At 35.8% G+C, this 14120-nt stretch overlaps 1 protein-coding gene across 2 annotated transcripts in view; it reads right to left on the bottom strand.

The window, feature by feature from the left end:
- Positions 1-1507: 1507 nt before the first annotated feature.
- LOC131160503 (uncharacterized) overlaps positions 1508-14120 on the bottom strand; it is a 35090-nt gene continuing 22477 nt past the window's right edge. For both annotated transcript variants that reach the window (XM_058116269.1, XM_058116270.1), the window contains one exon: positions 1508-2255. In XM_058116269.1, coding sequence (XP_057972252.1) covers positions 1845-2255 — 411 coding nt within the window. In that variant the 3' untranslated portion in view covers positions 1508-1844. The remainder of the gene's footprint in view (positions 2256-14120) is intronic.

Genomic DNA, 14120 nt, shown 5'->3' with positions numbered 1-14120 from the left:
CAACAACAACGATTGGAAGTTGGAACAAAGAGATAAATGTGGATGGCCCAATGATACTCTGAGAAAGACATAATGACCAAAATCTCCTGAATTCTTTGTAGTTTCATTTTCTGACATGGTGCAAGTGTAGGAGATAGAGGAGGCATAGTCATTGATGCATGATTGGAGGCTACTGGCCATTTACGGAAGGATTTGTATTGCAAAAGTTAGCCATCTAGAATAAGCCTCAAATGTTGTTGACTTGCACTAAGTTGTGAAGGCAAAGATAGAAATGAGCAAGAACTTGGGGCCAAGCTTAACTAAGTTCAAGCAACCTTTGATATTCTATGTTTACTTTCATCTCTTTATTCAATTTCATTGAATCCTCTATTTGCTTTTAATGATTGTCTCATAAAAACTCACACTTTCGTGTGGGAATTTCTCTTGGTACCAATTTATAATGAAACTTATCTTACACCATATGCATTTTTTGCTACTAAAAATAACAACTTCCTTAACAAGAACCGATGGGTGGTAAGGTCTATACTTCTAGACCAAATTGTTTACATAAAAAATTTTCTACTAAAAATTATTAACCCGACTCAGTCCAAAACAAATTAGTCTCCATAACTAAGAATGAGCATCGATTTAGGTCGAACCAAGCAGCCAAGCACATCAAGCACTTGGAGCCTAAAAAATGTGAGTGGCAATTTGATTGAGTTGATACTTAAAACATGTGAGAACCAAACCATATGTACACACATACACACACACATACACAAATAATATGCTAATCTTAAATAATTTATTGGCTATAGATAAGAAGTACCATTACATTTTGCACCTTACACATTTTTTAGTTCATTACTTCCAAACATGAAAACAAAAAATTGTTGATTAAAAAGACATATATTGAGAGAGAAGAGTATCCTAAAAACTGAAAAATGAGAAGAGGATAAACTAAAAAAAAAAATGTGAATGAAAAATATGTATTTATCTTGCACTATATAAATTTTTTTTATAGACAACTGTTTATAATTCACAACTGAATTGTGACTTATAAGTTTTTCAAACTACCACTGATCAATTTATTTTTTACCTCCACAGCTCAATTGAAATATATAATTTCTTCAAATTGTGACATTGATCAATTTACCTTAAGTGTCTTATTTACTTTCACCGTCTTAGGAGAACTGCCCTTGTGTAACAAACTCAATATCCATAGACTTCCAAGTGACCACAAAAAATATCACAATGAAACCCACCAACCATTAACCCAAAGACGTTAGACTTGTGAGCTCAAATCTTGATGGAAATCAAATCAAGAATAGAACCAAGTCCCTGAATCTTGGAATTCGATCCAACGACCAACTCAAGTTCATCTAGGACAGGGAAAAAAGACCCCGATACAATTTGCATTGCAAACCAACTCTTCTCATTAGAAGCATTTTCATCTTGAAAAGAGATCCCCAAAAACCATATTTCCACTTTCTTCAAAGATTCCCAGAGAAAGCAATTCAATTAAAAATTTGTGATCATCAAATATAACCATGGATTGATTAAAGCCAAGGAAAAATATTTAATTAGCAACATAAAATCCAAATGTCAGCATCAATACTAAAAGCACATCGACCTGAAAGTGCAATTCATGGCTTACTGGTTACAAGTCCATAACAAATTCAATTAACACACTTTGCATGATCATTTTTACCTATACAAACACTCAATCTCACCAGCTGATAATTTTTGCAGCTCGGCTCAGCACAGAGCTTCTGCTCTTTCTTCACTCAAGTAATAAGCATAACCTATTTACCACTTTTGCAGGAGAAGCATAGAAAATTTTAAGATATCTGAGGCCGGGAAATTCAGTAAGGAGATTCATGGCCAGGACTATCTGCATGCATATCCATAGAAGAGTCATTGGAACTAAGAGAATTCAAGTCCCTATTTTGTTGCTGATTATAATTAGTCTCATTATTTCGCAGTCCATTTCCAGATGACATAACATTGTTTGGATAGTAACTGCCCTGCCCCAAGTGATAGTGCTGAAGGCTTCGACGAACTGGGCTGGAGAGAGCATTTGAAAAAACAGAATTCTTAGATTGTTGATCAGAATGCCCTGCCCGAGTTCCCTGTCCAAGAGTGGATGGTCCAAATGAATTTGAAGAAACCGGCATGCTTGAATTGGTTAAGTGTGCTGCAGTTGGGAAGTGTTGGTGCTGGAATGGTAGTCGGGGGGACACAGGGGTCTCCTCTGCTCCACAGTCAAGCTCATTCTACAAAAATATCAGAAAAAAATTGAGTCATAATGAGGAGCCCTCCAGTAGTAAATATTTCCTAGCTTACTCACATGAAAAGCAGTCTCCTGTGAATAAAATTATTCCAAAATAGTGCGTACAATTAAAAATAATCTCACCAATGATGGTTCCACAAAAAAAATATTGAAGTGAACAATTTTCAATTCTCAAGATGTTAACACAGAAATTAGTGAAAATTTACACCAAAGATATATAAAGTACTCAGATAAACTAGATACATCGAGTACTAGGATAAACTAGGAATGAGATGGGGATATATCAAAAAGAAATCGACATCTCACTGCTAGCTATCTTTTCATTATTATTGTTACTATTATTATATCAAAAATGAAAAATATAGGGTAAGAGAAACATTATTCAAACGATCTTTAGTTTTCCCTGGCTGTAATCAGATTACACCCGCACACCAATAAGATTATGTTATGTGAGAAACTGAATAGACCTACCTGACTTAAGAGCATTGATGGCATGTTACCTAATAAGCTAATACTGAGTGTAGCATACCCACATGTTTAGGCTTTAGGGTCCCTTCTAACCCCCCAGCCAAAAAAGAAAAAAAAATGCCACAAAAAACTCACAGCCATTGAAAGTTGAAACAACGACGACGACGAAAAAGAAAAAAGAAATAAACACCCTTTGTCACCTCTACAACACAACAGATACACATATTAATTAGTAATTATTAAAAATTAGAAGAACAAAACAAACAAAATAGTCTCCTAAATCCTACATATGTTCAAATCTCAAACACACAAAAAGATAACATAAAGCTTCCCAAAAAAAAATGAGTAAAACAAGGGCTGCGGATGGGGGGAGAGAATATTTATTGCTGGATAGTGATTCGGTGGATGGGGAGGGGAATCTTTATTGCTGGGTAGTGATTAGGTGGACGAGTGTTGGGAAGGTTTTGGAGCTAGGGCCAAGGGGAAAAGGGAAGAATTTTTCTGTATTCATTCCTGGAGGATTATTGGAATTGGATGGCTTTGTGTAATAGTTCTGTGTATTTGCAAAGAAGACTCGTCCCAATCTTGAAGGAGGAGGTGCTGCATGTTTGTCAGCTACCCGGTTGGGGAGGCAGGTGGTTATGGAAGGAAAGTTAGGTGAAGGCTGTCTAAGTACTACAAAATCAGAGAGGTTATGTCTTTGGTGTGGGGTAGATTTACAATTGAAGGAATCCAAAGTGACGACCCTAGCTGCTCGACCGGAGGAGAGCACCCATAAGGAGATAGTGCGCAGGGTTCCAGTAGTTGCTGCAAGTGTCAAAGAGGCGGCTAGGGTTGCGATTGGGGAATCCAAATAAGGTGAAGGCGGACATGCATCCAGTTAAAAAATCCAGAATCCCTTTTCAGTTCTTCAAAACAAACAAAAAGTGGATCAGCATCAGTGTGTAATTAGGACTATTTTGGCTTGGTTTCAATAACAGGTCGGGAAGAAATTGATGATAATAAGTTAATAAAAAAAGTGTCAGATCGCTGGTTAATTTGCGTTTCACAGTGGGGTTAGAGGCTGGCATATCCAGGAGAACTAGAAAAAGAGAAGATGGTGTGGGTACAAAATCTGTTGTTTCAGTTTTCAATTCTGAAAATCTAAGAGCCTAATGGTATACACACACCAGAAAGCTGCTCTAATGGGTGTGGAAATGAAGAAATTATAAGAGAAGAGAAAACAATCTTGTGAGATAAGGTCAATGAGTTTGAGAGATTCTGCAGGTTGAGTATAGTGGAAGATGCACTAGATAAGAGGAAGGATATAGAGTAATAGAGCATGCAAAGGAAAAGAGGTTAAGAAATAGAGAGATTTTTTAGATAATGATAGTGATGACATGAGTGAGTTTGAGTGTGATGGCCTGATGGGGTTTGTTGTTTGGTGAGGTTCAAGAACAATATGGTTATGTTTCTGATTCCTGTGATGATCTCAGGGACCTATCATATGCTCATCCAGCCCCGCTGGAAGAATTGGAGGGGTTTCTATTTTTTATGACAGTGGATTGGGCAATAAAATGCAGTGCAATGATGGAATTTTACCTTCACCAATGGAGGAAATTTCTAGGAAGGATTTAGAAGCCCAAGAGATATTGGATGAAGTGTGATTTTTGTTCAGGGCAAGAACAAAGCAAAGAAGGGTCAGAGGGAGCTAGCAAATCTAAAGCGCTCAGTGAATTACGATGGAAAGGGGTTTTCTTGGTTAATAGTTTTGTTGACTCTACAAGTCCAATCCTGTTTTGATAATGACAAATTACTTGATATTTGATCTGTGCATTGAGTTTGTGAACAAGACTTACACTAAGCATGCACGGAAAGATAACGAGTCATGGAAGCCATAAAGTAAAGCTGATACATTTTAGAAAGCACCATGGAACTCAAAGAGTACGAGAATCAAGATGCAAGCGGCAAAGTTCAAGAATATTTTGGGAAAGGGTATTTAGAACTCATGTACTTACATTTTCGTATGATTTAATTTGAGGCTCAATATAACTTAGAATGATTTTAGGATTCATGCATTTCATGTACATCATTAGGAAATTCTCATGGACTTAGAAATGTTCTTAAAATCATGAAAAATATGTTTTATAAAAGACCCAAGAAAAGGAGCAAAACAGAATTTTAAATTAAAAAAGAAAATTTGAGAAAAAGGGGACTTCAGTAGCCTGAACTCAACCTCAGGCGCCTGAAGAATTTCTTCGGTAGCCTGAAGATTAAGTTCGGTAGCCTGAAGAATTAAATGGGAAAGACAAAACCTGACAGAGGTACTTCGGTCGCCTGACCCTAGAACCTCAGGCGCCTGAAGTTATCACTTCAGGAGCCTGAACCCCACTTCGGTTGCCTGAACTTGCGGGAAACTTAAAATTCAGATTTTTATTAAAAAGACTCGCGAGCTATTTTATTGATCCAACGGCGGAGATCAATCCTAAGGGTAATATACTATATATTCTGAATATCTAAACCCTAGAGAAGAGGTTAGACACACAAGAAAGGGAAGAACACTCCTTGTTGCAAGAACGTTGAAAATCTACTCCTAGTGCTATACGATTGCCTACACTTCAATCTCTATTCTTCAAGCTTGGGCAAATCAACTCAAATTCTCAAAGGGAACTTGTTTACTCTACTGTACTTCAATCTAGTATTGAGGTTTGATTTTTTAAGTTATTAGTCTTACGAACTTTTCATCTCATCTCATTGCTTGTTTTTTACTAGCATTGGAAAAGTTTTGATCTTGAGTGTGCTTATTCGTATAAAAATTAATTTTTGAAGAGATCATTACTTGAGAAAGGTTATTTAACTTGATTGATTGAATTTTGATTCAAGAGCATATAAATATACATATTTATTATTGAAAAACCTTGTTTGATTAAAAAGGTGATCTTGAAAGTATCTATACATATACATAGCTACTTTAAACAAGATCATTATTTGATTTAAGTGTGTGTTTTCTAAAAGATTTATATTTTAAATATATTAAAGCTTGATTAAATATCCTTGGTACTTATAACCATACAATTAATTGAAGGATATTTTCTGAAAATTAATATACTCAAATTGTGATTGAATACATCAACTAAAACTTTGTGATTTTGATTGAGTTTGTATTCAAGACAAAGTTTTGTTTTGTTAACTAGCTCACATCAAACATACTTGTGCATCTTTACAAAATGAATCAAAAACCCTAGTTGACTCCAAGGCATTTCAAATATCTCTTTACTTGAAAGTTGTGGTTAAATAGGGATTTGTGTGTTGAAGCATATCATATATAAAACGATTGTATCGTTTTTCATACATTCATGAGCTTCAAGTTATATTATATGTTAATGTGCTAGGAAATTAAATTGTACTCACAAGCTTTTGTTAGAAGCATTGTTTTGAGTGTTGTTTTCCAGATTCTATTGTATACACGGTTCGGTGTGTGAACCAGTGTGTGAGAAGAGAGCCGTATCTCTTGTAAGCAGCGGAGTAGGAGAAAGTTGTGCCTCTTGTAAGCAGCGGATTGTAAGGGAAGCTCCGTCTCACTTTAAGGAGCAGGGTTTTAGTGAATCCTTGAGTGGTTGTTCAAGGCGAGGACGTAGGCCAAGTTGGCTGAACCTCGTAAAACTGCGTTTGTCCTCTCTCTTCCCTTCACTCTTTATTTTCAGCATTACATTTAAATTGTGTATATTGCATGCATAGATTGAATAGCGGTACACATACATAATTGAGTAACAAGAAGTTGTTGGTAAATTTATAGGAAGAGTTTAAGAGGTATCTACGCGCCTTAGAATTTTTTAAATACCCAATTCACCCCCCCTCTTGGGATTACACCTGATTCAACAAGTTCTCTAGTTTATTGTTTATTGTTTATTTTTTATTGTATTTTTTTATTCTTTTATGCTTTTTCTGTTTTTATTTTTTCAGGCAGATTTCTTGCCCCCCTTACATTGTAATTACTCTTTCTCGATCTAATATACTTTCTTTTATTATCAAATTAAAGAAAAAAATAAAATATAGTTTTAACAAAATTGAGCACAAAATCACAATAGCAGTTTTGCTGCACTTAAAACAACAACAATTGGACCAAATTCATACGGGTGCTATTAATTTTTTCATTAATACTCATTCATCATTTTATACAGCCACATAATTTATTTAATGGCCACTAAGGATTCATTCCCAGCAGACTTTCATATTGCACTGCATGGTTAACATGGACACTTCTAGAAGCCTGAAGTGTCCATATCCTACATGTATCAGATACTAACACCTGCCTGACACGTATCCAACATGTGACGTTAATTAAATCATTTTTATTTTTGGACACGGCTAAGAAACTTCTCAACACTTCCACACATAGCGAGGATACTTCTAAAACACTTCTTGCAACTGAAACAGTGTGTTTTGTTGTCCCCTTTAATTCAATTAACAAAATCAACCACCACACCCCCTCCCCACCCCCCTCCCAAAAAAAAAAAAAAAAAGAAGTAAAGAGACTAAGAGTCAAGGTGGTCTTTACATTGACTGCACCTTTGGTACAAAGGAACAGAATGGAATCGGAAGTAATGGAGTCAAGTTTACCACTTGATTTCGCCATGGTCTCCATTCAAAATTTCATTCCATTCCTTTCCTATCCCATTCCATTCCATTCCGAAAACATGATGTGAGTGATTGGGTTTTGGAGCCCTAGCACTAGTGCCCTATCCCTTGCACTGTTCCAGCCCCCAAAATTCTCCCCTTAAAGTCATCGCCACCCAACCCAACCCCCACCCCCAACACTCCCAAAGTATGACAAGCCACGCCCTTGAGTTGGTTTTTTTTTTTTTATTTTGTTGTTGGACCAATATTGTATAATGTGTCATTGATGATTGCACGAGTAATTTGTAAAATGTGTAATTTGTAATTTTGCATCATGGTGCTTATATTTCATTTTAAATCAATATTACCTCAATCTCTGCCATCTAAAGGAAAAACATGCCTAATATATATAGAGTTATATTAATCAATTTAGGAATCCTTGCAGTATCCTCATTTTTTTGAAATTGCTTGTATCGCCATGTCAGTATCATGCTGTATCTGTGTCTCATGTCAGTATCAGTGCTTCCTAGATATTAATTATATATACATATATGAGCTAGTTGCCCATGTCAACATGACTACCAGGATTGACTCCATATTTGCATGTCCAAAATGAACTGAAACTAGACTAGAAGCAATCAAGTCAAGTCAGTTGTGTTCACATATTTTTACAAGCCACAAACCAGACTAGTGTATCAGTGGAAGATCATATGATTTTAGCATAACGAATACTTGTTTTAAGAAGAGAGAAGAACACTTAATAACCTTTAAAAGTTGACAAAATAGAAGTCAAATAGATTTTTTTTTTAACTAGGAGGATAGATAGTTCATCATGCAAGAATTATAAAGTTATTCTAGGTGAGAGCCTAACCACACAACATATAGTCTTAATATTAGATATATGTATTAAAAATTGGAAGAAAAATGATAAAATAAACCAGTTTAAGAGAACTAGGTAGTGGAACCTAAAATGAGAAAATATAATAAAATTTAAAGATAAAATGATCAAATATGGGGATTGGACTATAGAGGATGGGATAGATACAAATACTCTTTGGAGTAGATTAGCTAGCTCTATTAAAAATATAGCAAAAGAGATTTTAGGTGAATCAAGGAGAAGATTCTCAAATAGCAAAGAAAGTTGGTAGTGAGATAAAGATGAACAAAATGCCGTAAAGGCAAAAAGAATTTGGTAAAAAACATAGCAAAAATGTAGAAATAGGGATAACTTTGATAAGTATAAAGAGGCAAGAAAAGATGCAAAAAAGGTCGTTAGTGACGCTAAATACAAATCATTTAATAGTTTGTATGATAAATTAGATACAAAAGAAGGGGAAAAAGATATATTTAAACTTGCTAATGCTATAGAAAGGAAGAGTAAGGACTCAGGAAATGTAAAATGTATAAAAAGTGAGGATGATATTTTTTCGTTAAGGACGAAGACATTAAAGAAAATGACGAAGTTACTTTAGTAAGTTGTTTAATGAAAACCAAATAGAAGGCTTAAACATAGAATTGTCAAATGAGGAAAATACTAAAAATATGAGATTTATTCGCAAAATTAGAGTTAACGAAGTTAAATTTGCACTAAAAAAGATGAAAAATGGGAAAGCTATGGGATCAGATAACATCCCAATTGAAATTTGGAAATGCTTAGGTGATAACAGAATTAAATGGTTAACTAATTTATTTAATACAATTATAAAAACTAAGAAAATGTTAGATGAATGAAGGAAAAACACTTTAATACATATATACAAAAATAAAGGAGATATTCAAAATTGTAATAACTATCGTGGAATTAAACTTATGAGTCATACGATGAAACTATGGAAAATGGTAGTTGAACAAAGATTAAAGTTAGAAACGAAGGTCTCAGAAAATCAATTTGGTTTTATGCCTGGGAGATCTACCACATAAGCTATATATCTTTTAAGAAGATTAATGGAAAAGTTTAGGAAAAAGAAGAGGGACTTGGTTATGATATTTATTGACTTTGAGAAAACATATGATAAATTACCTAGGGAAGTTCTATGGTGGGTTTTAGAAAAAAAAAAAAAGGGTATATGTAGTAGGTATACTGATGTCATTAAGGATATGTATGATGGAATAATGACTAGTGTAAGGACTATAGATGCAAAAACTAGAGAATTTCAAATCACCATAGGTGTACATCGAGGATCTGCTTTGAGTCCTTATCTTTTTGCTTTAGTGATGGACCAATTGACTAAGAGTGTTGAAAAAGAGGTTCCATGGTGTATGTTGTTTTCAAATGATATTGTATTAATTGATGAAACTAGAGACGGAGTAGAAGCTGAGTTAAAATTATGGAGAGAAGGGCTTTAGAATAAGTAGAAATAAGACAGAAAATATGAAATGTAATTTTAGTAATGATAAGAGGAATATTGGAGACAAAGTTAAACTTAATGATGAAAAAATAAATAGCACTTGTAGATTTCGATACCTTGGATCTATTATGCAAGCTGAAAGAGAAATTGAAGATGATGTAATGCATAGAGTTAAAGAAGGTTGGGTAAAATGGAGAACTGCTTCAAGTGTGCTATGTGATCGTAGAATATCCTTATTGAAAGGGAAGTTTTATTGGGAAGCTATAAGACCAGCTATGCTATATGGATCAGAATGTTGGGCGACAAAGAAGTTGTCGAGATGAGAATGCTTAGATAGATGAGTGGTATAACATTGAAAGATAAATTAAAGAATAAACATATTTGCGGTAAGTTAGGTGTAACTCCTATAGAAGATAAAATAAGGGAGGGATGACTTAGATGGTATGGATACTTGTAACGTAGGCCACATAGTGCACCAGTGAGGAAGAGTGAGTTACTATGGGGGGCAATAGAAGGGGTAGGGATAGACCTAAAATAACTTGGAAGGAGATAGTGAGTAAGGATTTAATGTCCCTGAAACTATCAAAAAAAATGGTTCATGATCGCATAAATTGGCGCAAAAGGATTCATATAGCTGACCCCACCTAGTGTGACTTAAGGCTTGGTTTTGTTGTTGTTGTTGTTTATTTTATTAAAACTGTTTGGGGGGACTTTAAGTTACTATATTAGGTAAGGATATTTGATGATGGAAGTTCAATCTTGTTTTATTGGAAGGGCAAAATTTTCTTAAGAGTTAGTAATCATTGTCTCCAAAAGCTGTCCAGGTTCCTACTTGTCTGCATTCAGTCTCTTATAGTAGATTTCAGATTTAATCAAGAGTCTTTTACAATCTTTGCTCAGTCTGATTTTCTGCATTTTTCCCTTTTTCTGCACCAGGCTTGTCAGAGCAAGCTTTTGAGTTTTGGAAAGTGCTGAGATCCATAGCAAGGTTGGGACAAATGAACTAGACAGAGCTTTTAATTAATCTGCCAAGGCAAGTGACTACCTTATCAAAGTAGTTGCAGGCTTTGTGTAGGGAGCAAACAGATGATGGTTGCGTGTGAGGCAAAAAATTGAACTCTGCAGCCCAAAGATCTAGAAAAAAGGCCTTTGGAGAAGAATCAAATTTAAAAAGCAAGGAATGAAGGCTCAGTAACCATAAATGAAGAAGTTTATCCCTTTCATGATGATTGGGAAGCAAAGAGACTCCTACCTAGGGTTCCTCCAAGGGGGTGTTGCAACTCTAATCCCTGGGGTTCAATTGGCATGTGAACATTATACATAGCCAGATATCGAGAAAGAGGTGGATTTTGATGATTATAATGGGGAAAGGTGATCCAGACATCTTTATTCATTGTGGAGAATTGTTTTTCAACTGAAGCATCTACCTGAGGATCAAAAGGCAGTTTAGTGAAGGTAAGCTCCAGGCCACTACTGTGATTTGGTGGGACAGGTTGGTGGAGCCAGCCTTGTGAGGAAGCCAAGAATTTGAACACGGGATCAGATGAAGATGAAACTAAGCAGGGATCAAAGAAAGACCAAATTAAGCACCTTGACTAAGAGAGAGGGGTTGTTTGACAAGTTTCAAGACTTTGAGACAAAAGTCAAACAGATGCATATGGAAGAATAGACTGATACTTTCACCGAACAGCCTCTACATAACGGTTGTCAGAACCAAATAGATTAATGTGTTTCAGTGCATGTGGGGACAGAAGATCCAAATTGCCCACCAACTGGAAGAGTGAGGACCATTGAAGAGGCTTATCAGTTGGCTCGTTTGGTGGAGGAGCATTTCAATAATTCCTGTTAATCATAAGGATTCAATCTTTGATCACTAAAAAGGGGCTTGATTTAAGTCCTCATAAAATCTATGTGACGCCAATAGTCACAGTAAGCATTTGTGTCCAAAGATCAGCAAAATCAGGGAGAATCCTCTAAATAGGAGACAAGATGAGATTCAGGTCAGCATTATTTTTCTCATCTTATCAATGACTAAAGAGAAGAATGGAGGCATGAAAGTGCAGGAAGAGGCAGACTCTAAGTGGTACAAATCTCCAAGCTAGGACAGGCAAAAGGTAGTTGGCTCTGACGACAGTTGAAATGCTTTTAATGCACTGGACAATGATTTCATATATTGATGACAAAGAAAATGAACAGATCAAGCTTACTTTCTGTGCATGAGTTCTGTGCAATAGCAAAGTGTGTATTGTAGCTAAGGATGATCACTCCGAACATATATCAAATGAGGCGGCAAAGAAGTTGAAGCTTCTAACATATAAGCCTCTTGAAATGTGTGAATTGGCATGGTTTAATAAAGAGGCGCTTGGTTAGCTTTAGCACAAGTGACAAGCATATGTTGCTCCAATGGATGTTGCCCACGCATAGGTAATCCATGGTTAAGGGATATTGAAGTAGATCATCATATTCAGAAACACTTGTACTTTCAGGAAGGATGCCAATAAAAAAAAAAATTTGGATCTTGCTTAGAGCAAATGAAAACCAACTGCTGAAGAGACTGGAGCAATCAGCTGGTCACACAAACTGATTCTTTCAGGAGAGTGAAAACGAAGGTGGTGTTTTTTCTATGCTATATTTACAGTTAATCATGGGAATGTTTCATTGAGAAAACATGAGCAGCCACTAGATATTCAAGAGTTATTGCTGGAACTCGAGGACCCAATGTCCGTCAAGCTTCCCCATGGCTTGACACTGATGAGATCAATTTAGCTCAAGATAAATTTTATGTCCGGTGCATCCCTACCCAACCTGCCCCACTATAGAAGCAGTCCAAGTAAGTATGAAGAGCTACAAAGATGCTAAATACAGTTTAGAACGCTTCTAGTGAGAGGGATTATTGACGAGTACCAGCCCGTGTACAGTAATAGCTCTACGAACTCCCAAGGAGGATGGGTCAGGGACAATGTGCATCAATAGCTGGACGATTAATAAAAATACCATAAAAGAAGGTTTTTTGGCTGGTTCTTCAATTTTCAATTGGATAAATTTCTTCTGAACAATGATGTCTATGGTTTTTAATAGGATTAACACTAATGACTTGCCACAGGAAAAAAGGCCAAACTAAACCTTGCCTCCTGATGCTTGTCCTCTCTGTTTTCAAGATTGGAGACAAATGCTCAATTATTTAGAAGGATTGGGAATTTGGATGCTTCAAATGTTCTCTCTTTCAATTTTTTTTTTTTTTTTTAATTTATCAGTTAACCCATGTTGCTAGCAATCATTTCCCTCTATATTTATTTATTTGCAAAGCTAGAATTTCTTCTGAACAATGATGTCTATGGTTCTTAATATGATTAACACTAATGACTTGCCATAGGAAAAAAGGCCAAACTAAGCCTTGCCTCCTGATGCTTGTCCTCTCTGTTTTCAGGATTGGAGACAAATGCTCAATTATTTTGCATTGTATGTTCTCTTGGTCCATGTGGAATAGGTTGCTTGAAGTTTTGGGGGAGAATTGGATGTGCCCATCTTCTTTATAGGGGTTCTACAAAAGTTAATAGCTTTTGATGGGTGTAAAAAAGTGAAGCTTCTTTGGGATATATTGGTGATTACTTGGTGCATTTGGCCGGAGCAGAAGGCTGGGGTTATTAAGGACAGAGGATTTCCCGACTCTGAGTAGAACTAACATTCATGCTATGCTTGGTGTTCTTTTGGTGGCTTTTGGGGGGTGTCTTTGGTGGATAAGCAAAACCATTGGTAAGTGCTGTTTCACTAGCATTTTTCTTAGTTCTTTTTTTGTTTCTTCAGTTTCTAATAGAGAACTTGACCTCCTCACACTCTCTTCCTTCCTTTTGCAATAAAGTTATTTGTTCCTTTAGAAAAACTCACAGCATGTTTGAAAAATAGCCAGTTCGCAATCACGTAATCAAGAGGCTGCAAATTAAAGTCATGAAGAGACAACTATTTACAAAGGAAGCAGCACTGTGCTAGAACTGCCAGATTTTTAAGCGTCTTTGAGGTGGATTGTAATGTCTCAAATATTGGTACAAGAGTTCTTAGTAAGGAGTGTGAGCTTGTTGCATTCTTCAAATGACAACCTCAACAATGAAATGAAATGTTATACTATGCATTACAAAGAGTTCTGTGACATGTTGCAAGCATTAAAACAATGGCCCAGTTTTATTTTATTTTTTTATAGCAAAAGAAATTTTCATTAATAGGAAAAGAATTACACAAGGGAGAATAAGACAACTCCCCAAACTAATAAATGCCAAAAAAGAAAAGATCAACATGCCAACAGGTTCCTCCAATCTCTTTCAAACTCGTGGAAACTAATTCCTCTGAAATTCCCAATCTAGCACACCAGTGAGGCCAAATACTGAATTTTATCCCAAACCAGCGCACAATCTAATTTTTTTTTCCCAGTGAAAGAAAGAGGA

This window comes from Malania oleifera, chromosome 7 (genome assembly GCF_029873635.1).
Source record: "Malania oleifera isolate guangnan ecotype guangnan chromosome 7, ASM2987363v1, whole genome shotgun sequence".
NCBI lineage: Eukaryota > Viridiplantae > Streptophyta > Magnoliopsida > Santalales > Ximeniaceae > Malania > Malania oleifera.
This window is presented reverse-complemented; position numbering and strand designations above follow the sequence as displayed.